The sequence below is a fragment of the Phoenix dactylifera genome, chromosome 12 (genome assembly GCF_009389715.1).
Source record: "Phoenix dactylifera cultivar Barhee BC4 chromosome 12, palm_55x_up_171113_PBpolish2nd_filt_p, whole genome shotgun sequence".
Classification (NCBI taxonomy): Eukaryota; Viridiplantae; Streptophyta; class Magnoliopsida; order Arecales; family Arecaceae; genus Phoenix; species Phoenix dactylifera.
Genome location: NC_052403.1, coordinates 7,936,950 through 7,958,538, shown reverse-complemented (window position 1 = coordinate 7,958,538; position 21,589 = coordinate 7,936,950). Strand labels below are relative to the sequence as shown.

The following is a 21,589-nucleotide window of genomic DNA, read 5'->3' as shown; positions in this document are numbered from 1 at the left end:
TATGTTATTTATCTCAATCATATAATAGAGTAATAGAGATTACAACGGTCATTACTCATTGTTTAAAACCATAATATATGTGTAGAAAAAAAAAATAACATAAACCCCCATATATCTCTCTCTCTCTCTCTCTCTCTCTCTCTCTCTCTCTCTCTCTCTAACTGGTTTGCCGAAGAGCGAAAAATTTGTTCTCCCCTCAGTTTTCAGTACCTTGGCTTCAAACATAGACATACAGCCCAAGCTAGTAGTGAATCCGTATGGATGTACTCACAACAATAGTTTATAATATAAAAAGGAAAAACAGAAAACAACCGTGCAGTGAACTCAATGGTTCCAATCCCTACCATATCTATATGACTTTTTTTTTTTGAATATGACCATGAACTCGGAAAGACAAAAAGCATTCCCACTAATAATTTGCAGGAAACCAAGCAGCTGTTTTTTTTTTTTTTTTTGTATCCTGAGAACATGTGATCAAGTTGGCTGAAGCACAAATCATGAAGGCCACTTGATATTCGACAGATGAACATGTGGTTCAAAAGGCATCCCTCAGATGGTTGCTATTCGGTAATAATGCGGAGCAACATCCACCAACCTGTGGATCAAGAATAGCAACATTATTAGCTGATAATTTAGCAACGTTTAATTCATAATAGATTGATGTTTCTCCTTGTTCTTTCCATACACAAACAGATAACAAGCATTTACCTGCATGCAATCACGCAAATATGTATAGATGCTAATTTCAGAGCAGAAGGCATGCACAAAAACTCCCTCATCAACAATTAAATATAGGCTGTACAGATGCATTAAAGAGCAAAGAAGGCAGATGCATCTAATTCTCATCTTTATTTCAACTATTTTAGCTTTATATGGGTAGTTTGTAAGAAAATATGATATAGAAAAAAATGAAAAGAAATCGATGGCAGAGCAAAAAATGGACTACATAAGATCAGGTTATGAGAAAATTCATGTAAGTGGTAGCAAATTGAATATCAGGCACTTGCATAATTTGCAGCTTTTAGCAAACCACGAAGAAATGGTACAGTAGAGTATTAACGGAGTAGCATGTAGGATATTATAAGAATTTGCTGACCTTATGTGAACTTGAATTACGTCGTCGTCAATGGGAAGTAAGAAAACAAATTATCAGGTCAAGTTACTTCCAGGGCCAAGAACATAGCGTCAATATGTATGGCTTCAGTAGCAGATAGGAGAACAGGAATGTGCATCTAACTCGAGCACTAACACAATGCAATTCTGAACAGGAACAACTTACCACTCACTGCGCACATCTGTGATGATACGAATGAAATTCCTACTGCCCAAGACAAAATCATTGTATATGACCCATGCTGGCCTTGAAGCAAGACAGCTTGATGGATGAAGGTCGACAACCTGCATGATGACCTATAGAATAAACAATTCTGCCTGCATAAAGAGGCTAAACATGGAAGTCTATACAATTACTGTTTTTTTGAGGGAAAAAAAAAGGTGAAAGTCAAGAAGATCCGCACATGATGATCTTTCACAATGGTATAGCAACCTGAATGCTCCAGCTGAGCAACCTGCATAAAATAACCTACCAGAAGGCCCTTTCTTATGTTGTCATAGTAACCGCTGCTGTTAAAGTCCGGTGAGCAAAGCTGAAGGTTCAGCTTCCGCATGAGAGCTGCAAGCCAGTTCCTCACACCATCAGCGGATCTCATCAATGTCTGATTGATAAAATTGTTTTCACACCAGGTAGAATCTCCATCTGCAATTTTTCTTCTCAATGAGTGAAGTGAAGAGGTAAAATAACTTTCTGGCAAAAAGAGAATTTTTGCACCTACCATGTAGCTTGTATGCATGGTAGACATTCAAAAGAGTAAGGTGATCCCCATTGATGTGGCTAAACTTAGCTCTTGCTTCAGCAGCAGCTTGCTGGTTTTCCACAGGCCGTAAGAAGCAATTTGGTACTGAAGAAGAGAAAGCCGTATAACAGAACAGGTGCATAGGTCAGTGGGTGCACAGAGGCGAAACAACACCAATGGCTTCATGACATTACTGAGAAGTTCCAAATATATGAATTAGAACTCCGACTCAAAAACTTGTTGCCAATGATATGCAGAATAGACGACAAATCATAATGCAACAAGAACCGACTGACACCCATTAGGATTGCAGGTATCAAAGGCATGCTGAACTAAAGGTAAAAACAAGCATGCTTTGTCAAAACATACTCCTACATCCATTAAAAAACTATCAGCACCTCTCTTTCATCTGCAACTCGGCAACCAGAAAGAGAGCGTGAGGGATCAAAGTCTAGAGAAAGAACAGAAGTGCATTTTTGCATACCTGATAGCATGGAAGCAATGGAGAGAATCTCATTGGAGCAACAGAATTGTGGGCTACCAACAATCATCCTTGACATCTGAGGATCCAGAGGAAACTCGCTCATAAGCTTCCCCAGTTCAGTCAGGCTCCCTTCCTCATCCAAAGCACCCAAGTATTTCAAAATTTCAACAGCTCGTGTGATTTTTTCTGCAGGAGGAGGATCCATAAGCTCAAGATGGAGCAAATCATCAACACCTAGTTTCTTTAACTGAAGGATGGTACTTGCGAGATTCGCTCGGAGAATCTCTGGGGACACTTGCATCTGAGCAGCTTCAAAAAACATCTGTGAATACAGTCTAAAGCATTTCCCAGAGTCTGACCTTCTTGCACATCCTGCTCTCCGTTGTGCACTTGCCCTTGATATCGGCAAAATCAGTAAGGACTCAACACGCAATTGTGCATTATAAACCTTCTGTTTAGCATACCCACAATCAACAACATAAACAATGCCATCAATTGCTAATGATGATTCCGCAATGTCAGTCGACACCACAACTTTCCGTCCAACAGGACCACCCTTTCTTGTCGGAGGAGGAGCAGCCTTGAAAATCTTCTTCTGCACATCAACTGACACTGTGGAATGGAGAGGAAGGATTCTAACAGGCCCAATTTTATCTCCTAAGTCTGTAATTGCTTTTCCTAGCCTCCAGCAGAAAGTTTCTATCTCCTCCACTCCAGTGAGAAAAACAATTATGTCGCCAACTGGTTCAGACGCAAGTATCTCTACAACTCTATCGGTTGCTGCCTCTACATAATCCCTCACTATATCCTTTGTATAATTGATCTCTACAGGATTAAGTGAGGGACATGGTTGCACAATCCGCGCACCCTTAAAATAATCCCGGAACTTCTTAGCCTCAAACTGTGTGCTCATAATAACAAGTTTAAGGTCAGGTCGAGCATTTATTGCTAGCAGCTTCTTAAGGTAAGCGAGAAGAATATCTGTAGCCAAGGTCCTAAGGTGTGCCTCATCAAGAATTATCACCCCATACATTTCTAAAAACCGATCAGACAGTGCTTGTCTTAGAAGCACACCATCCGTCAGGTACCTAATAACAGCCCACATTTCAATCCATTAATGCAACAGACAGCAACAACATGGACTCGAGCAGAACTGGATTGTGGTGTTTGGTTGCCACCCTCATAAACTTACCTTAGAACAGTTTTTGGACTGCAGAAGTCTTCAAACTGCACAGAATAACCGACTTTGTCTCCTAAATTCGCATTCATCTCTTGAGCTACTCGACGAGACAGGGCCATTGCAACCAGCCTACGAGGTTGGGTGCAAGCAATCTGCTTCCCGTTACTCACATAACCTGCCTCGACGACAAATTGAGGAATCTGTCCAAAATTCAAATTGAAATCTTAGCTTTCTTATATTGTCAAGTTCACTTCGAACCATACCTCTACACCAAGCTAGCAACTTTATCATTATTTTCTACTTTGCTCCTATTACCTACTAGGTTTCAAAAGTACAGAACTTACTTTGATATCAAAGACTGATTCTTTTGTTGACAGCAAAACTGAGTTTTCATGAATAAATCTAAGATAGCATCTTTACAAGGCTTAAGAATCCTAAACAAGAGATGTAAGACAACAATAGATCTCCAGTCTCTCCCAAAGATTAGAATTTTAATCAACTTAGAGTTGAAGAGAGAAGATGGACAAAAAAGAATTCCACTCCGATCTGTCAATGAACTCTTTTATTTTTTTTGCTTTGTTTATACTTAAATCACTGAATTGACGCCATGCATGGGTTCAAAACTACTAAAAATCCATATCAGAATCAATTTCCGATTGTTATAACTTGTTGCTACTTAAAACTGCTGGAAATTACCATCAGAATCGATTTCCGGATGTAAAGAGTTGCCAAGCTCGGGTTTCATGGGAAAGGGGGGGAGAAGGAGAGTACCTGCGTGGACTTTCCGGAGCCCGGCGGCGCGGCGACGACGACGATCTGGTGCTTGGCGAGGGTGTCGAGGAACTTCTCCCGCTGGGCCCAAACGGGGAGCTTCCGCCTCCTCTCCAGCATCTTCTTGCACCGCCGCGACAGCGACGATCCATCCACCTCCGCCGGTGCCTCCATCGAAAAGCCTCCTCCGGTGGTCGGTGGAGAAGAGGAGGCGATGGAGCATGGAAGAGAAGAAAAGAAGACGGGAGAAGACTTGAAAAGCAAGAAAAGGATTAAAAAAGGCAATATTTTCAGCCCTTGCGTCCCTTCGTCTGGTGGGGTGGTACTGTGTGCAGTGTGCTGGCGGCTTGAAATTAAATAATAGAAGGGCCTTAATGCAAAAACTTCAAGCTCCTTCAATAATTGCAGTTAGTTATCCTCCCCTAGGTCAAATATTGGAAAATTTTTATGAAAGCTTCCTACCAAGATTGCAAACTCTTGCTAATTTATCCAGGAGACTATTTGATTGACTGATTTTATTAAAATATTTTTTTATAAATATAAAACAATTAAGTTTTACAGAATGGTTATTTAATTGTTACCCACAAACTCTGTCTTGCTAAAATTGGTAGGTTATATAATCTGAAAAATAAGTTTTATGAAAAACAAATTCCTCTCTATTTTTCATAAAATACATTTTACGTAAATTAGATTTTATATATACCTATTTTAGAAAAAATAATGAAACATTTATTAGGAATGAACAGGGTAGCCAATTAATTGGTAACTTTATTGCTCAAGGAATAGATAATCGATGTCAAATGTTGGAAAATATTTGATCTTTGAAGCAATATAATATAATATAGCAGTGTTTTTGGCTCAAGTGGATAAACAAATAAATAGATAATTTCACTAGATAACTAAATAAAAAACTTTTGAGGAAAAAAAACCTATTTTAGCATTTTGGAGAAGCATCTACCTTACCATCTTTAACATCCTTGAAATTCTGCGTTATGAATACAGACCTAATTATCCATGCAGCCAAACACACCATTGATATGGGCTTATTGTTAGTAGCTAAATAGGCAAAAAGTGATAATATTTCTCATTAAGTCATGTGCAAGATTAGGGTCTTCCAAAAAAAAAAAGATAGGCTCGTGTTTTCGATAAATATAAGCCATATGTTGAAAAAAAAAAATAAAACAAAAGCTAAAAGCATGCAGTCCAATTCAAAATATTAAGGCATTTATATGTGCATGCATGCATATATCAACATCACGAGATGTAATTTGACTATCAAAAGGCGGTCTATGTGGGTCTCAAAAAATAGGTAAGTTTTTGTGCTTGGAGATAAGAATGAAGTTGTGGAGAACATTATATCTTCACCAAATGCTAGAATATATTTTATACTAAATTTCTTTGAGCATCCAGCTATTGTGGCATTTCACTCATACATGACAATTTATCACTTAACTTAGAATATAGAGTTTGGCTCATGCAAAGCCGATGAAGGTGTCAAAGCCCTTTAGGACTCGTTTGATTCGTAGAAATAATTTTTTATCACTGAATATTTTTTCTAGAAAGTTAATGCTTGAGTATATGATACATGGACAAGTGATTTTTGTATATTTGGTTGATCATAGAAATGTGGCATATTCCAGAATGGCTTATGTTTGGTTGAGCATCTACTTTACTAAAAAAGTTGTGTAAAATGCTTGTTATGCTTTTAATAAAAGAAAAGATCTTGCCTCATTCTATTTAAAAGCTTAAGAACATATTTAGAAAAAAAATCAATTCTTAATCTCTAGAAAAGCTACTTTCTAATCATCTCTCCTTTGAAAACTACAAATAAATATGAGGCCTTTTTCTCTGTCTTTTTATTGACCATACTTTCTTCCTCATCTTCCTACGAACCAAATGAATCCATAATATTAATTTGGTAAAGATCCTAAACAAAGTAAAAGATTCTTCCTTTGAAAGCTTAAAGCTTGTGCTGATATATTATCATCAAAAGCAAATTTGGTGAAGAGAAAACTGGACATAGGAGAACATCATGACCATGTGGCTATCAACTAGAGATTGCTTTGCATGTTGCTTGAAGGAGTGCCACTTAGTATCCTAAGTTTGGTTTATTTGCCCTCTGGGTTTTAGATCTTCTGTAAGCAAAGCCTCTTCTTTCAAGGAATGGTTTCCTGAGCTGGAAGAGCATATAGATAAGATAAAGAAAAAAAGGTTGAATCTTTTGGAATAACATCTTAGGCAATTTGGAAAAGTAGGACTGTCTCAATATCCAGTGACAAAGTTGATGGACCCTTGGGAGGTGGCTACTATGGCAGACAATCCCTTGAATGACCTTGCAAAGGCTTCAATAATATGAATTGACCTAACAAAACAATTCGATTATTTGTTGGAAACTCCCTACAAGAGTATTAATAAAGCAAATGTAGATGGAGCCATATTTGAGAAGAAGTCATGTGTAGTTGTGGGAACTGTTCAAAGGTTGAAAAGGAACATTGATTGCAGGAATGTCCAGGAATTGGAGCATGTTCAAACATTAGCTGCTAGAGAGGGTCTTCTATTTCCACATGATTTGGGACTTTGTGATGTTGCACAAGAAGGGAATGCCAGGAAAATTATGAATGCAACTGCAGAAGATTGATCTTTCGTCGATTGGGAGCAACGATAGATGATATCAGAACCATCTTTAGCAGGTATGACATTTCCCATATAAAATGAGAACGAAATATTGCTGGAAAACTTTTTGCTAATTTAGTTACCAATGATTCTATTTGGTAGAAGGATGCCCCTTCTTCCATCTTGAATCAATTATTGGAAGACATTGTAATCATTGTTATAACTTAATGAAATCATCAGTTACTACTTTCAAAAAAAGTGATTAATGAAAAGTTTCACTTTTGTTCTAAGCCCAGGGACTCCCTAGAGAATAAGCATGTCTTCTCACATGACTTTGTTGATTAGCAGTCTTTTTCTAATAACATTATTCCATTTCAAGTTTATGTTGGGCAATGTGGCTCAAGTGACATATTTGGATTTTCAAACACATAGCGAAGACAACTTTGTAGGTGCAGCAGCCAAAATACATCTCTACTTGGATAGGAGACTCCTCACAGGTGATAGACATAGAATACCACACAAGCAGAGCCCCAATCTCCACAATCCTCATTGATGCCTCTTACCAGTTATCCAGCTTCAGAAGAGACCAATTGGAAGTTAGGAAGGCCACTGGCCTGAGGGTTTGATTGCTATTGTTATATTGGTTAATTTCTTTTGTAATGGCTGATTGCAAACTGTGAGGACCCGTGCGGGCGTGTGTTTAGTCCCACATCGGTTATTCGCTGGGTAGATCTTGGGTACTTATACAGGATCAAGGAACCCAAATAATACCTTCCGGCTAGCTATTTTGGGTGAGATCCTGGGTTGTTACAAATGGTATCAAAGCGGACCCGACCCATAACTTATGTGGACTAGGGGACACTGCAGCACGGATCCATTGGGATTGACCATGGACCGATCGTGGTGTTTGTGATTAGATTTGAATGGATTTGAACCCTTAGCCTGACGAGGACGTCAGGGCTTGAAGTAACGGGGGGAGTATGTGAGGACCCGTGCGGGCGTGTGTTTAGTCCCACATCGGTTATTCGCTTGGTAGATCTTGGGTACTTATACAGGATCAAGAAACCCAAATAATACCTTCCGGCTAGCTATTTTGGGTGAGGTCCTGGGTTGTTACACAAACCTTTAAGATTATAATTGAGTATTATACTTTCTAGATGATTGTTTCTTATCACTGGGGGGTTCCATGGGATTGATTTAAGTTTGATATGTAGAGTTTTTTCTCTCTTTTTTCCTATTGTTAGGGAAAGGGTTGTGCCCTAACCTCTCCATTTGTTATGTTTTAGACCTGATTACTCATTTCATTGATGAATGAAATATATGGTGGCAACCCCATCCTTTTAACTAAAAGAACAAAAAATATAATAAAACAAAAGAATTCTTAGTTTGAGTGCACCTATGCATAGCTTAATCAATGGAGGTATAACTAAGGTCTGGGTATTAGCAATCCAAGTGATTAAAGAAAAATGTAGACTTGGTCAGTATCATAAGTAGTGACCTTGATGAATAGTAGCTGATGTGGAAAAAGAAATTGACAATAGCTCATTTTTAACTTCGTAAATTTCAAGCAATCACTGCCTTCAGTAAATCTAGTGGTCCCAAGTATAGTGGTCCAATCCTCTTTCTCCATTAAATGGTATGTACAACCCTTTCTTTGTGGCTCCATTTGAAATAAGCCTCCAAGAACTTAGCCATCGATTTTTCAGCTTAATCACATTCATGAATGGGATATAAAGCTGGTTTAGTTTTGGCATTCAACATCCGATTACCGACATTCTCTTGAGAGCTAGGTCTTATAGCAAGTAATTGGTTGAACTTATTAGAAGACAAAGATATGACACTCGAGTACAGAAAATATGAAATATATATTGAATAATGGAGTTTACGTGTTTTTAAACTATGAACTAGCAAGTTCATCCGCTTTGCTGTAGCTGCGTCCATGTTTGTTCTTTTCACTTGGATGCCTCCATTCTCTAGTCATCTTAAAGTGAACCGCAATATTAGTGCGTCCGCTGATGGTGTCAGCAGTGGAGTCGGCTTTATGATTAAAGACCATGACTCTAGGCTGATTGCAGTGGAGGACGACGCTCTCCTAGCATGGCTGCCATTGGGGTTGAGCTTCGGATAGCTTGGGAGAGCATCATTTTCGCGAAGCATATGCTTGGTGTTGGCAGCGTGTATCTTGAGGGGGACTTTACCACAGTGATTGACTAGATACGAGAAGAAAACCGATATGGGAGTGGGCATATGTTGCTGTATGACATCTGCCGACTAATGAGAGACTTAGACTCCTTCTAGACAGTTTATGTATTCGGGGAGGCAAATAGGGCAGCAGACTAGGTCGCCTCGTTTGTTGCTCGACATTCTGGAGTAGTTTTGTGGACTAGTGATGTAACTACTTCTTCACGTCTACACCATCTTCTCTTCCTGATTCTAGTGGCTGTATTTACACACGTGTTGTTTGAGCTGCTGTTGTAGAATTTACCGTACTATATAAAGAAATATAGTACCATTTTACTATTCAGGTTGTAAAAGAATGATAACGTCGAAGAATTATTGCAAGTTCAAATGAGTGTTTTTAAAAATTTATGACCCTAGCAAACATGATGGCAACTATGATGTCAAAGAATTGCAGCTATATTTTTTGTAGCTCCTTTGTAAAGTGGTAGAAGAAAACTACAAATATTCATTTTATAACTTAAAAGTGATCTTGTGAGGGTAGATAAAGATATGCAAACATCCAATTTGCAGGTATTATATGTAACTAATTATGATATAGCCTACACAATATATAATATATAAATGGGCAATAGCCTGAGAAAAATAGATGGAGGGGAATCGGCCTTGAGAACCCTAATTCTCCGGCCACTTCCCCTACGATTCCACATCCATCCTCTTTCCCGGTCTACTCTCCGGCGGCTTCACTCTCTGTGACGCCCCCCTTATCCCGGCGGATTGCTCGACGGAACCGCCGTTGGATCTATACGCGTTATACTTAAACATCTCCACCTCAGTGTATCGCCTTCCAAAACCTAGAAGAATTCCGAAGAAGACCGGCGAGAGCGACCTCGAATCCTAGAAGCTGAGATCTATCTCTCTCTCTCTTTCTTGCTGATTCGAAGCCCTAGAGGGCTTGAAGAAGATCCCTAGAGATTGCCTGAAACCTTAGAGGAGGCGGAGGGGGAGAAGGAAAAAGGCGGGCAAGATGAGGATTATGATCAAGGGAGGCGTGTGGAAGAACACGGAGGATGAGATCCTTAAGGCCGCGGTGATGAAATATGGGAAGAACCAGTGGGCACGAATCTCCTCGCTCCTCGTTCGCAAGTCAGCGAAGCAGTGCAAGGCCCGGTGGTACGAGTGGCTCGATCCATCCATCAAGAAGGTACCAAAGTGGCTTCCTGTCATTCGATCTCTTGCGTCCCTTTCCTTTTTTTTTTCTCCCTTAAAAAACATTTTTCTTTGACTAGGATGGCGCCCTAGAAATCATTTGGAGAAAGAAAGGCGATGTCTTTGTTACTTTTCATTGATGCCCTAATGAGTTGTTTATCTAAATATTTCATGGCGTTCTGAATGGAATTCTAGAAATTGTTTTAGAGAAAGAGAGGTGATTTCTTGGTTTTTTTACATTGATGCACTGATGAGCTGCAGATTTATTTATTTTTTTCCCCCAGTTTATCTAAGTCTCATTGTTTTAATTATATTATAACGGGATCTTAAATGTTGTAGAAGTATGTAATCTACAGTGCTGCTGGCCTTGTCTGTTCAGAATTTAGATATTTTGATTCGAATGTGGTTGGTTGCAGACTGAGTGGACCAGGGAAGAAGATGAGAAGTTGCTCCATCTTGCTAAACTTATGCCTACTCAATGGAGAACGATTGCACCGATCGTCGGCCGGACGCCATCTCAATGCCTCGAGCGCTATGAGAAGCTTCTTGATGCAGCCTGTGCCAAGGATGAGAACTATGAACCAAGTGATGACCCACGAAAGTTGCGTCCGGGAGAGATCGATCCCAATCCTGAGTCTAAACCTGCGCGTCCTGATCCTGTTGACATGGATGAAGATGAAAAGGAAATGCTTTCAGAAGCACGGGCTCGATTGGCCAACACCAGGGGCAAGAAGGCAAAGAGGAAGGCGAGGGAGAAACAGCTTGAGGAAGCAAGGAGGCTTGCATCCTTGCAGAAGAGGAGAGAATTGAAGGCAGCTGGCATTGATACGAGGCACAGGAAGAGGAAGAGGAAAGGGATCGATTATAATGCAGAAATACCTTTTGAAAAAAGACCTCCACCAGGGTTTTTTGATGTTTTAGGTGAGGAGAGGCCTGTGGAACAGCCTAAGTTTCCGACAACCATTGAGGAACTGGAAGGAAAGAGGAGGGTTGATATGGAGGCCCAATTAAGAAAGCAGGACATTGCAAGGAACAAAATTGCACAAAGGCAAGATGCTCCTGCTGCAATTCTGCAAGCAAACAAACTCAATGACCCGGAAGCAGTTAGGAAGAGGTCAAAACTGATGCTTCCAGCTCCTCAGATTTCGGATCAAGAATTGGAAGAGATAGCAAAGATGGGTTATGCAAGTGACCTTGTCTTAGCAAACGAGGAACTCGCTGAAGGAAGTGGTGCTACGCGTGCTCTTCTAGCACATTACTCTCAGACTCCAAGACAAGGAATGACACCCTTGCGAACCCCACAGAGAACTCCAGCCGGGAAAGGTGATGCTATTATGATGGAAGCTGAAAATCTGGCACGATTAAGAGAGTCGCAGACACCTCTTTTGGGTGGGGAGAATCCTGAGTTGCACCCATCAGATTTTTCAGGTGTTACTCCAAGGAAAAGGGAGATACAGACTCCAAATCCAATGGCAACTCCTCTGGCAACTCCTGGTGCAGCAGGTCTTACCCCTATAATCGGCATGACTCCTTCAAGAGATACATATTCTCTTGGTGCAACACCTAAAGGGACTCCTTTCCGTGATGAGCTTCACATAAACGAAGACATGGAAATGCAGGATAGTGCTAAGCTTGAACTCCGCAGGCAGGCTGAGTTGAGAAAAACCTTGCGTTCTGGTTTAACTAATCTTCCACAGCCTAGGAATGAGTATCAGATAGTTATTCAACCGATTTCAGAGGAAACTGAGGAAACTGAGGAAAAGATTGAAGAGGATATGTCAGATAGAATAGCTAGAGAGAAGGCACAGGAACAAGCAAGGCAGGAAGCCTTACTGAGGAAGAGATCTAAAGTGCTTCAGAGGGAGCTCCCTAGGCCTCCTGCTGCTTCAATGGAACTTATTAGGAATTCTTTGATGAGCAGTGATGAAGATAAGAGCTCTTTTGTTCCGCCTACTTTGTTTGAGCAGGCGGATGAAATGATAAATAAGGAGCTTCTTGCATTACTAGAACATGATAATGCTAAATATCCACTTGACGAAAAACAGGAGAAGGAAAAAAAGAAGGGGGCCAAGCGAGCGGCAAATGGGAAAGCTAAGCCTGTGCCTGAAATAGAAAATTCTGATGAGGCTGAACTGAAAGAGGTTTGCTTCGTTCTATTATCTTGATGCATAATTTTCTTTTCTGGATTTCTTCATTCTATTTACTCTCTGTTGTCTTTATGTGTAATTTGTTTTTGGGTATCTTCATTCTGCATGCATCTTCCACTGATATTTATTCTCTGATTTTGCATTTCCTCATCAACAAGTCATAATTCAGTTTTCTGGCTAGATATTCTGTTTTTCAATTTAAATTGTGTGAAGTTTTTTTCTTTTTTTTGATTTATTTACTGGAAAGAAACAGAGGATTATGGATAATATGCTGCACATAAGTCAGTCTACTGTATTTCTTGGAGGGAATTGATGTTTCTGAATCTTATCTATGAAAAGCTAATCTAAATCATGAGGTAGTACACAAGTTATTCTAGCATTTGTTCTTTGAGAGAGTTATGAAAACTTTTCAGAAGATAGTATCTATCTATCTTTGTATTATTTGACTTTGTTTAGATTTTAGAAGTTATTTGAGTTATCAAGGAATTAAGCGTTTGAAATTATAACAGTAAGGTAGTGTGTTCAGATCCTTAGATATCTTTCCTCCTTCCATTGTTATGTTGAGGCATATGACACGATAGGTATGGTTAAAATAGAAACGTGAATGAGTATATTAAGAAACTTATTATGTCTAACTGATGAGACACAAAAATACAAAGAAATTTGTTATGCGTAGCTTGAAGGCTGTCCTTGGATGTATTTCTGGGTCATCCTAAGATGTTAGAAAATGAAGATCGAAGTAATAAAGAAAATAGAACGATTATATGAAGTTAAACGAACAAGAAGAAAAGAAAAGAAGAGAAAATGCTCTTTCCTTTTTAGATCACTACTCTTGGTCTCTTGGCTTCAACGTGACTGCTGCTTCCTATTGAACTAGACCTTGGTTTCGGGTTAGCTTGAAGCCTTTCAAGACAAATTAATATTATATATATATATATATATATGAATTAAGGGATGAGGCATGCATTCAATCGTTGAATCCAGCATTGCCCAAGGAGCCTCTGCTTTTGATCACAAGTCAAGAACTCCTAATCCTAGTCGTGTTTCTTTGCTAGCATCTGTAGCCTATCCTGGTTATTGCATGAAGGAGCCATTTGTCTTGCAGATTTTGTGCTACAATTTTTAATGGAATAATGTCAAACAATCCTTAAGTTTCTTTTGCAATGTCTGAGTTGCAGGCATTGTTGAGATTCCATTTCTCATGCGCACCAAACGTGGTTAGAATTGAGCTCTAGTTCAAGGCTTCAGGAGTTTGAAATCCTCCTTTTCTCGTTATTCTCATTATTTTGTTGGTTGTAGAATTCAGTTCTGATGAGAATTTTGGAAATTTAGATAACCACAGATTGAGCTATTTTGCATTTATGTGTTCTACAAATAAAAGTAATTTTAGGATGAAATTAATGAGAAAATTTAGAAGCCCTTTAATTTGAGGGGTAGAAATGAATTATCTGACCTGCCTGGAAGCTTGCAGAAGCTATGGCACAACAAAATCCTATCCTTGATCATTTCTTGTTGATTTAACCATGTTGGTGTCTTAACGTACAACCATTATAAATGGAAGAGTTTTAGGGCATTTGACATTGAGTTAGCCACCTGAAGAGTCTTTTTAGGACATTCTTTGTTAATTTAAAGAATCAATTCTGTATGGTATCTGAACATATGAAAGGTCTTAGATCATTTATTTCTCACAAATCTTTTGAAGTTGGTTGTCGTTATTGTGCTTAGATGAGTGGGGCCAATAAAACATGCTTGAAAAGGAGTTCATGATGATTCATTACAACATTGCGGTCAGTTATATATGAACCAAGTCTTGCAGACCTTGCAATTAGCGGTAGAAAGTGGGTTAATTAACAATTCCTGTGATATACTGAAACTTGTGTCAGAACTCCTTAAATGCAAATATTTACTAGTATAGACTAGTACAGTCACACATAACATGTGAGAATTGATTATTTGTTCATATAAAACACAGCTATATTAAGTTATTAACCAATGATATTATACAACTATATGCTAGCAATGTTACTATCTACAACAAAGCACAGATGGTATCTTCAGTAAACTCGTTGATGAAAATATGTCATCTTTGAAGCATTACCTTATTAATATATGATATTGATCTGTTATCTACATTCTCGATGTTCTAACTGCTCATCTATTTTTCACATCTTTTTTCTGTCTTAGAACAGGATTATGATCACTTATCTGTAAGAATTTTTTTGATGGAAGAATTTTCCAGATTGATTCAAAGAACTGAATTTATTGTCCATTCAACATTTTTGTGGCTTTGATCTTCACATCTATTTTTAATAGGTCTATGTCAACAGAGATGTTCTGAGCCTCGTTGATGTAAATATGTGTGCACTCAATGAGATTTTTATATGGGTCTGATCCCTGCACAGTTACTTCTTATATCTACGCATATCTAGTCATTTGCGTTGATGACAACTGGCTCATTATTATTTTAAGTCATGCTCCAATTTGGGATGGTTTAATCCTCCAATTGATCCATGTTCTTGTGGATTTGAATTCCCACCAATTTGTGCTTTTACCGGCACTCAACAGAACCTAGAAATTGTATAATCATGGTGCTCCCTCAAGTTGTTATGCTTGATTTCTTCTAACGATTGAGTAAGGAATTTGGATTTCTGTTGGATTTGAGTGACATAGGGCCAAAGTTTTAAAACTTGGTTTCATTTTTTTGCTCCCTGGGTAGAATTTTGGTTTGGGCAGCTTTGGCAATTTTGCTCTGAGTTTCAGAGTTTTGGTCCAAAAAGTCTGAAAAATCGAAAAAAAAATCAGGCCACTTAATATCATTTTATTGTGATTGAAGTTATCTTGGAACATAACTTATGTAATATCAGTAGTTTTGAGCTGAAGTTAAACTGTGTTGAAGCTTAATGCATTAAATATATCTAATAGGCATACTTATCTGATGAGTAAAATACCAAATATCACTTAATCGAATATATTAACAAGACAAGTATATAAGAGTATGGAATTGAGTACATAAACCTATTTAGTATAATAGACTATCACAAGGTGCCCCATGCAAATCATTATCATTACGGCATGGATGGGAGTATGGATGCAGATGAGGATAGTAATGAGATAGCTCATACTTCACTACTGTATCTAATTTTACTACACCTTACAATGTTGCTTACTAGTTCAGAATTAAAGGCATATATTAAGATTGCATCTTACTCGCCAGTAACAAAGTTTTTATGAAATTAAACCTTGATCAAACTATTAGAACCTTGAATAAATGTATGATTCAATTATATGATGAATTTTGGAAAACATTAAACCAAAAAAAGGATAAAAAAAATAGAGTTTTGGTCAATTTTGGCTAAATTATTAAAACTGGCTGAAACCCCACCCGAAACTGGCCAAAACCACCGAAACTGGCTGAAACTGCAAATTTCGAAATAAGTTTCTAGATTGGTTTTGGCCAGAACTTCACCTGAAACTTTAAAGCTTGCATAGAACATATTTACTTGGGCTGCCATTGGAGACTGAAAAGTTAATGGCCTGGAAGACTCGACCTAATGCAGAATGTTCGTTTGTTATGCTCATAAATAATTATATCTAATGGATGTTCCTTTTTTTGTTTTGTATAAATGGTTATGTTCACTGTTTATGTTTGTTTTTTCTGTTCAATTGCATTTGGTTTTCTGTTTGAAAGCACGGGATTCGTAACAACTAAAATTATCATTTGGTTTTGTAAACTTCTTATTTGTTTAGTTGAAATGACGTGTTCGGCATTACAATAGCGGTAGCTAGTATTGCATGTTACAAATTGAAGAGTGTGCTCAAGAATTTGTAATTTTCATTTGAGAATTTCAATTGCAGCAAAATTTACGAGAATCATTGGTTGTAGTTTGGCAATATCTTTTTTCTTTCCTGTTATTTTTGGTTGCGTCACCTTAATCAGTCCATTTTGAATATATCGTACCAGGGTGCGCAATATCGGACTTGGCACTTGTGTCGGTAGGCAAGCGGTATGGTACGCCCATACGCCGTACTGTTTCAGCACCAACTGACAGGGAAACCAGCACAAACAAGGGGAGAGGAAGGAGAGAGAGAGGAAAGAGAGAGAGAGAGAGAGAGAGAGCAGGAGACCGTGGCTGAGAGAGAGAGAGAGAGAGAGAGAGAGAGAGAGAGAGAGAGAGAGAGAGAGAGATGGTGGGAGGGGGAGAGGGAGAAGGAAAGAGAGGAAGAGAGAGAGGGAGAGAGGGAAGAAGGGAGAGAGTGAGAGGGCGGCGGTGATCGACGGATGCCGTAACAGGGCCAGGGGAGGGGTGAGAGAGGACCTTTGTCCGTCGGAATGGGGGCAACAGGGCAGAGCACCTCTTTCCTTTCGAAACAAAGGCTTCAGCCCTTTTTTCTATTTTCTTTTTTTTTTAGGTGAAGTTGGCCGATTTCACTTAAAAAATTTCAAAAAAGGAAAATATTAAGTGAAGTCAACAGTGGTTGCCGACTTCACTTAAAAAAATCAAGAAAAAAAGACAAACGGCTGAAGCCCTTGTTTCCTTTCAAAATAGGGGTTTTGCCCTTGTCCCGGTGCACGGACGAGAGAGGGCTTCGTAAGTCCTCTCTCCCCACTCCCTCCCCCATGTTTCAACGGCCGTTGATCATCGCTGCCCTCTCTCTCTCTCTCTTTTTTTCTTTCCTTCTCCCCCTCCCTTACCTGTTTCTCTATTTCGTTGCTGAAACTGTCCCGGTCCTCTAGTAGTATGGTTTGGTATGCCTTGAACTTGGCGTTTTGGGACAGTTCTGCCTTCCTTGTATCGTATGCTATCTCCACATGTTCTTTTCATTTGCCTTTTGTTTAGTACTCACATCAAAACATAAATGGAAAATAAATTATAGCTCATAGTCTTGTTACCACTTACCCGTACTTTTTGACTACAGTGCATACATTATATATTTTGGTAGCCTTGTTGTCATGGAAAAATGTTAATGTAGCTTAATTTCCTTTTTCAGGCTGATTCTTTGATCAAGGAAGAGGTTGAGTTTCTTCGCGTGGCAATGGGGCATGACAATGAGTCTCTTGATGACTTTGTCAAAGCACGTGATGCATGTGAGGAAGATCTTATGTACTTCCCTGCTCGTAATAGTTATGGTCTTGCTAGCGTTGCTGGCAACAGTGAAAAACTTACTTCTTTACAACATGAGTTTGAGATCATGAAGAAGAGAATGGATGATGAAGCAAAAAAGGCAACACGACTTGAACAGAAGGTTAAGCTTCTCACACAGGGATATCAGGTATGTTAAGATTGTACTTGTTGTTTCATGTCTTATTTCATCTTCTCCCTGTTCCCCCCCCCCCCCCCCCCCCCCCCCCCCCCGAGGTACAAGTTGTTGTGGGTATCTTTTGCCTGGTTTTCTGTATTGGCCATCTTTAATTTTCAAGTTAAAATCCATCTGAATTTTACAACAAATATCACTCAGATAATGAAAGTTTATGAATATTGAAGTTCGAAGAACAGATAGCTCTTGAACCAGATTCGTGGTCGTCAAATTACCCTGTTGCCGATTAGTTGCCCTTTTCCGCCATGTTTATGCTTAAGCTTTTTCTTTCGCATTTTTGTTATCTTTATCTTATGGACCTTTAACTTGGTTCTTATCTGAATGAGCAGACAAGGGCTGGAAAATTATGGTCACAGATAGAGGCCACATATAAGCAAATGGAGACCGCTGCTACAGAACTTGAATGCTTCCAAGTTTTACAAAAGCAAGAACACTTAGCAGCTTCATACAGAGTTAGTAGCATATTTGAAGAAGTCAACAAACAGAAAGCATTTGAGCAGAGCCTCCAACAACGTTATGGGGATCTCTTAGCTGAGCAGGATGGAATTCAAAGGCTAGTGGAAGAGCACAAAGTACAATTACGGTTGCAGGAAGAAATTGCTGCAAAGAATCGTGCACTTGAGGAAGAAATTGCAGCAAGGAATCGTGCCCTTGAGGAAGAAGCTGCAGCAAAAAATAATACCCTGGGTGAAGACTTGGCAGAAAAGAACCATCATGTGGATATAGTTCAGTTGGTTGATGTTTATAGGCCAGCTTCAGGATTGAATCAGATTGATGTGCCAAATGCAGATCATACTGAAACCAGCTCTTCGTGTGAAGCACCTATACCTCCAATACCAAGTAGCCAGTTATATGCAGAAGTTTTATCTGAGAAAGAAGATGCTTTTGAAGGTCAAGCTGCCCAAAGTGCAATTGTTATTGAAGAGGGTCTCAATGTTGGTGAAGAGCAGATTTCTGTTGTTGACAAGAATGTGGAATTATCGGGTGGTGTTGCTGGACTTCTTAATGAAGAAAAAAAGATGGTTGGCAATATGATTAATGCACCTGCTCCAGTTCAAGATCAAATAGGTGGCATGCAGGAAACAACAGTTGTCTATTCAGATAGTCAGGTTGCTTCTGCACCAGTTATACAATCTAATATATCTCAACAAACCGTGGATCCATCTGCATCCTCTGACTCGGCTGTTCAGATAACCGGTGGTTTTGGCAATGGGATGACCGTTTCATATTCAGATGGCTTGGATAATATGGTGGTGGATTCAGCTGATCAAGTGATGGATTGTGGCCTGGTTGGATGTTCCAATATTTCAAGACAAGCTGTTCTTCCTGTTGAGTCTGGAAATGCTGATCCTAGGTCTGCTGAGCAGCTTGGTGGTGATTCAAGCAATCAAGTGGTTGCTTCTAGTGCACTGTGCTCTGAAGAAAAGATACTTCATGATTTTTCTAATCAGACAACAGTTAGTTCAGCAGACTGCATGGTTGCCAATACAGATGGTGGAATCATTAGCCTGACCAATGTCTCGGTTCCAGATAGCACAGAGAATTCAATGGTTAAATCAGACGATAAGGCAGAAAGGGGAATGACAAGTGACAGTTCCAGTCAAACTGTTTAGTTAATATGCAAGCATTCCAGTTGTAGATTCTGTAAGGACGGATACGAGGTTTAAATCCTGAATGCTTTTGATGTGAAAAATAGGGATCATTCTGACTTTTTCACCTTGATGGTGAACTTTGCAATGTTGGAACTGGCAACTTAATTGTTTAAAGCAGTCAAGAGGATTGTTGGATATTTAAATTTTGGAGATTCTGTCCCGGTTGGGTATTCTGAGATTGAGTTGGAAAAAACAGCTATTTGTTTCTACAGAAAATTGAGGATTTATTGTTGGCTTGTTGCAGACATGTGGTCATACCAATGCTGGAGCCTGGAGGCGACAATGCCAATGCTCTCAAATGCTGATGAGCTCCATTTTTTGGTGGCTGGCGGCAACATGTCAAGTCTTCTGTGATCGTGGCTTTGATCTCATGGTCCTAACGTGCTTTTGTCAGGCTAATGTTTGTAATCTGACATTCTGCAAGGACAATGGTGAGATTCAAACTTTTGACAGTTCTTATTTTGCTTTGCATTCTCTTATGATCATATCCTCAATTGCATATTGTTTCACTCATTTTTGAATAATGCTATTGAGGGTCAATCCACTGTCACTGCAAGCTACAATTGATCCTTCTCTGGGCTGAGCGATGCAACCATGTCTTTTACAGGATGCCGTGATTTAAACTCAAGCTTCATCTCCATCCAAATATTGACCAATATGGTGATCTTTGTTACAGTTGTTTAGACCAGTAATCTTATTGCCTCGGTGTTTGTGCAACAACTGTCAGCAGTCGTGTATTGTTTGAATCCTGGATGAACAATCTAATTTGATGCTGGTCCAATGCTTCAGTCGGAGCATATGGGTCTTGACTATACTTTTTCCAGTTTATTTTGTTGTGACTGTGTTCAGGTATTATGAACATATTGTGAGCTATTCTCTTCAACACTTGTTTCATTCTCATTCTTGTGAGGGATTGAGGATTCTGAGTTTTGTCCGTTTAGATTTATGTAGCTAAGGTTCTCAATATTTAGATTGTAAGTTTCTTCCAGTGCGGATCTTCTTTGGTGAAGAACATTACTAGTGATGCTCTATGATGAGCGAGAAAAAGAGATTGCTGCTTATTTTCAAAATTGGATGACCTAGATGCCCGGTGGGCTGAATGAACAGTGGAAGACAGTCATCTCCTGTCCGTGTCAGGTTGCTCTACCCCAGGAAAGCTGCATACGCATCGAATGATGCCTGTCATTAACAGGCTCAGCATTTATGTGTGTACTATTGCATTGATGGTGTCACCACCATTTCATCAAAAAATCACTCATGACGAAATTAATTCATTGGTAAAACATTGCTGATATTCTTTAAATTCTTTGTATATATATATATATATATTTAGTAACTAATCCATGATAAGTATGTGCTTATTAAAATTAATGGATAATAATATTTTACTGAAAAATATCTTAAATTATTAATAAAATTACCAAAAGATGGTACTATAGTGATAAAAAAAGATGAAATCGAGAGCATCAAATAGCAAGGAGATAGTATTTTGCTGACAAAATTACCACTCCAACAATGTCCTGTGTTAACTTATTTTTCTTGGTTGCTTTATGATACTTATTTATGATCAATCATATATTGCAGTAAATTATTTTATTAATAATTAACTATTTTATTGTAGCATATTTATATTTGAGGATTTTTTTGCGTGGATACCTTTTTAAATATTAAAATTTGTATGAATATCCTCTTAAAATTGATATTTATATTTATACTTTTATAAAATATTTATTTTGCGTATTTAATTTTTATTTTTTATTTTTGGCATATGTGCCCATGCCATCTAATGTTATCAAAAAATTAATGATTTAAAATTAAAAATGACTAAAATATTCTTAATGGATATATATGCAAAAGAAAATATTATAAGGGTATATATGCAAATAATACTTTGCGAGGATATTTATGTAATTTTACATATTTAAGAGGGTTTACATGCAAAAAATTTTAATTTTTTTTATTTCTGCTTGTTTTAACACTCGGATTTGTTTAGTGCTTGTTCCTTGATATTTTCTATAAAAATATTTTTTTTAAAAAAATTGATTCGACAATTAGATAACAAAAGAGTTATGGAAGTTCTTTCACTATAATTATGAGATTATTCTATCTTATTCCTCTTTATTTATAACAACTTGTATATCTTATTTCGTCAAAACATAGCTTATAATATTTATTTTTATAGATGT

The 21,589-nt window shown here is 38.4% G+C and overlaps 2 protein-coding genes across 6 annotated transcripts; one reads left to right on the top strand and one right to left on the bottom strand.

Moving 5' to 3' along the window:
* Positions 1 to 260: 260 nt before the first annotated feature.
* LOC103719306 (probable pre-mRNA-splicing factor ATP-dependent RNA helicase DEAH2) lies at positions 261 to 4,552 on the bottom strand. 2 transcript variants are annotated; one of them, XM_008808489.4, is made up of 7 exons: positions 4,289 to 4,545; positions 3,530 to 3,717; positions 2,338 to 3,425; positions 1,833 to 1,958; positions 1,518 to 1,756; positions 1,280 to 1,398; positions 261 to 595 (listed from the first exon to the last, which is right to left on the bottom strand). In XM_008808489.4, the coding sequence occupies exons 1-7, from the start codon at positions 4,460 to 4,462 to the stop codon at positions 550 to 552; spliced, it is 1,980 nt and encodes a 659-aa protein (XP_008806711.2). In that variant the 5' UTR covers positions 4,463 to 4,545; the 3' UTR covers positions 261 to 549. The 2 variants fall into 2 exon arrangements, with proteins under 2 accessions (XP_008806711.2, XP_038988464.1); XM_039132536.1 differs by lacking the exons at positions 261 to 595; positions 1,280 to 1,398; positions 1,518 to 1,756 and having other exon boundaries at positions 1,879 to 2,046; positions 4,289 to 4,552.
* A 5,155-nt stretch (positions 4,553 to 9,707) lies between these two features.
* LOC103719325 (cell division cycle 5-like protein) lies at positions 9,708 to 20,301 on the top strand. Of its 4 annotated transcripts, none has more exons than XR_005514414.1 (5): positions 9,708 to 10,283; positions 10,705 to 12,429; positions 17,425 to 17,706; positions 18,081 to 19,834; positions 20,011 to 20,301. XR_005514414.1 is itself a non-coding variant. In XM_039132535.1 (5 exons), exons 3-5 carry the CDS (start codon positions 10,756 to 10,758, stop codon positions 19,362 to 19,364), a joined length of 3,240 nt encoding a protein of 1,079 aa, XP_038988463.1. In that variant the 5' UTR covers positions 10,104 to 10,283; positions 10,369 to 10,505; positions 10,705 to 10,755; the 3' UTR covers positions 19,365 to 20,297. The 4 variants fall into 4 exon arrangements, 2 of the variants coding, with proteins under 2 accessions (XP_038988462.1, XP_038988463.1); XR_005514413.1 differs by having other exon boundaries at positions 19,938 to 20,301; XM_039132535.1 differs by adding an exon at positions 10,369 to 10,505 and having other exon boundaries at positions 10,104 to 10,283; positions 18,081 to 20,297.
* Positions 20,302 to 21,589: the final 1,288 nt, after the last annotated feature.

Bases quoted from the DNA above. Each gene is read 5' to 3' on its own strand.
- LOC103719306 (XM_008808489.4), bottom strand. From the start codon at position 4,462: ATGGAGGCACCGGCGGAGGTGGATGGATCGTCGCTGTCGCGGCGGTGC. The intron at 1,959-2,337 runs GTATGCAAAAAT...TCTCTTCTTCAG, and splicing joins CATTGCTTCCATGCTATCAG to TACCAAATTGCTTCTTACGG. The intron at 1,399-1,517 runs GTGCGGATCTTC...GTCATCATGCAG, and splicing joins CCATTGTGAAAGATCATCAT to GTTGTCGACCTTCATCCATC.
- LOC103719325 (XM_039132534.1), top strand. From the start codon at position 10,107: ATGAGGATTATGATCAAGGGAGGCGTGTGGAAGAACACGGAGGATGAG. The intron at 12,430-17,424 runs GTTTGCTTCGTT...TTCCTTTTTCAG, and splicing joins ATGAGGCTGAACTGAAAGAG to GCTGATTCTTTGATCAAGGA. The intron at 17,707-18,080 runs GTATGTTAAGAT...CTGAATGAGCAG, and splicing joins TTCTCACACAGGGATATCAG to ACAAGGGCTGGAAAATTATG.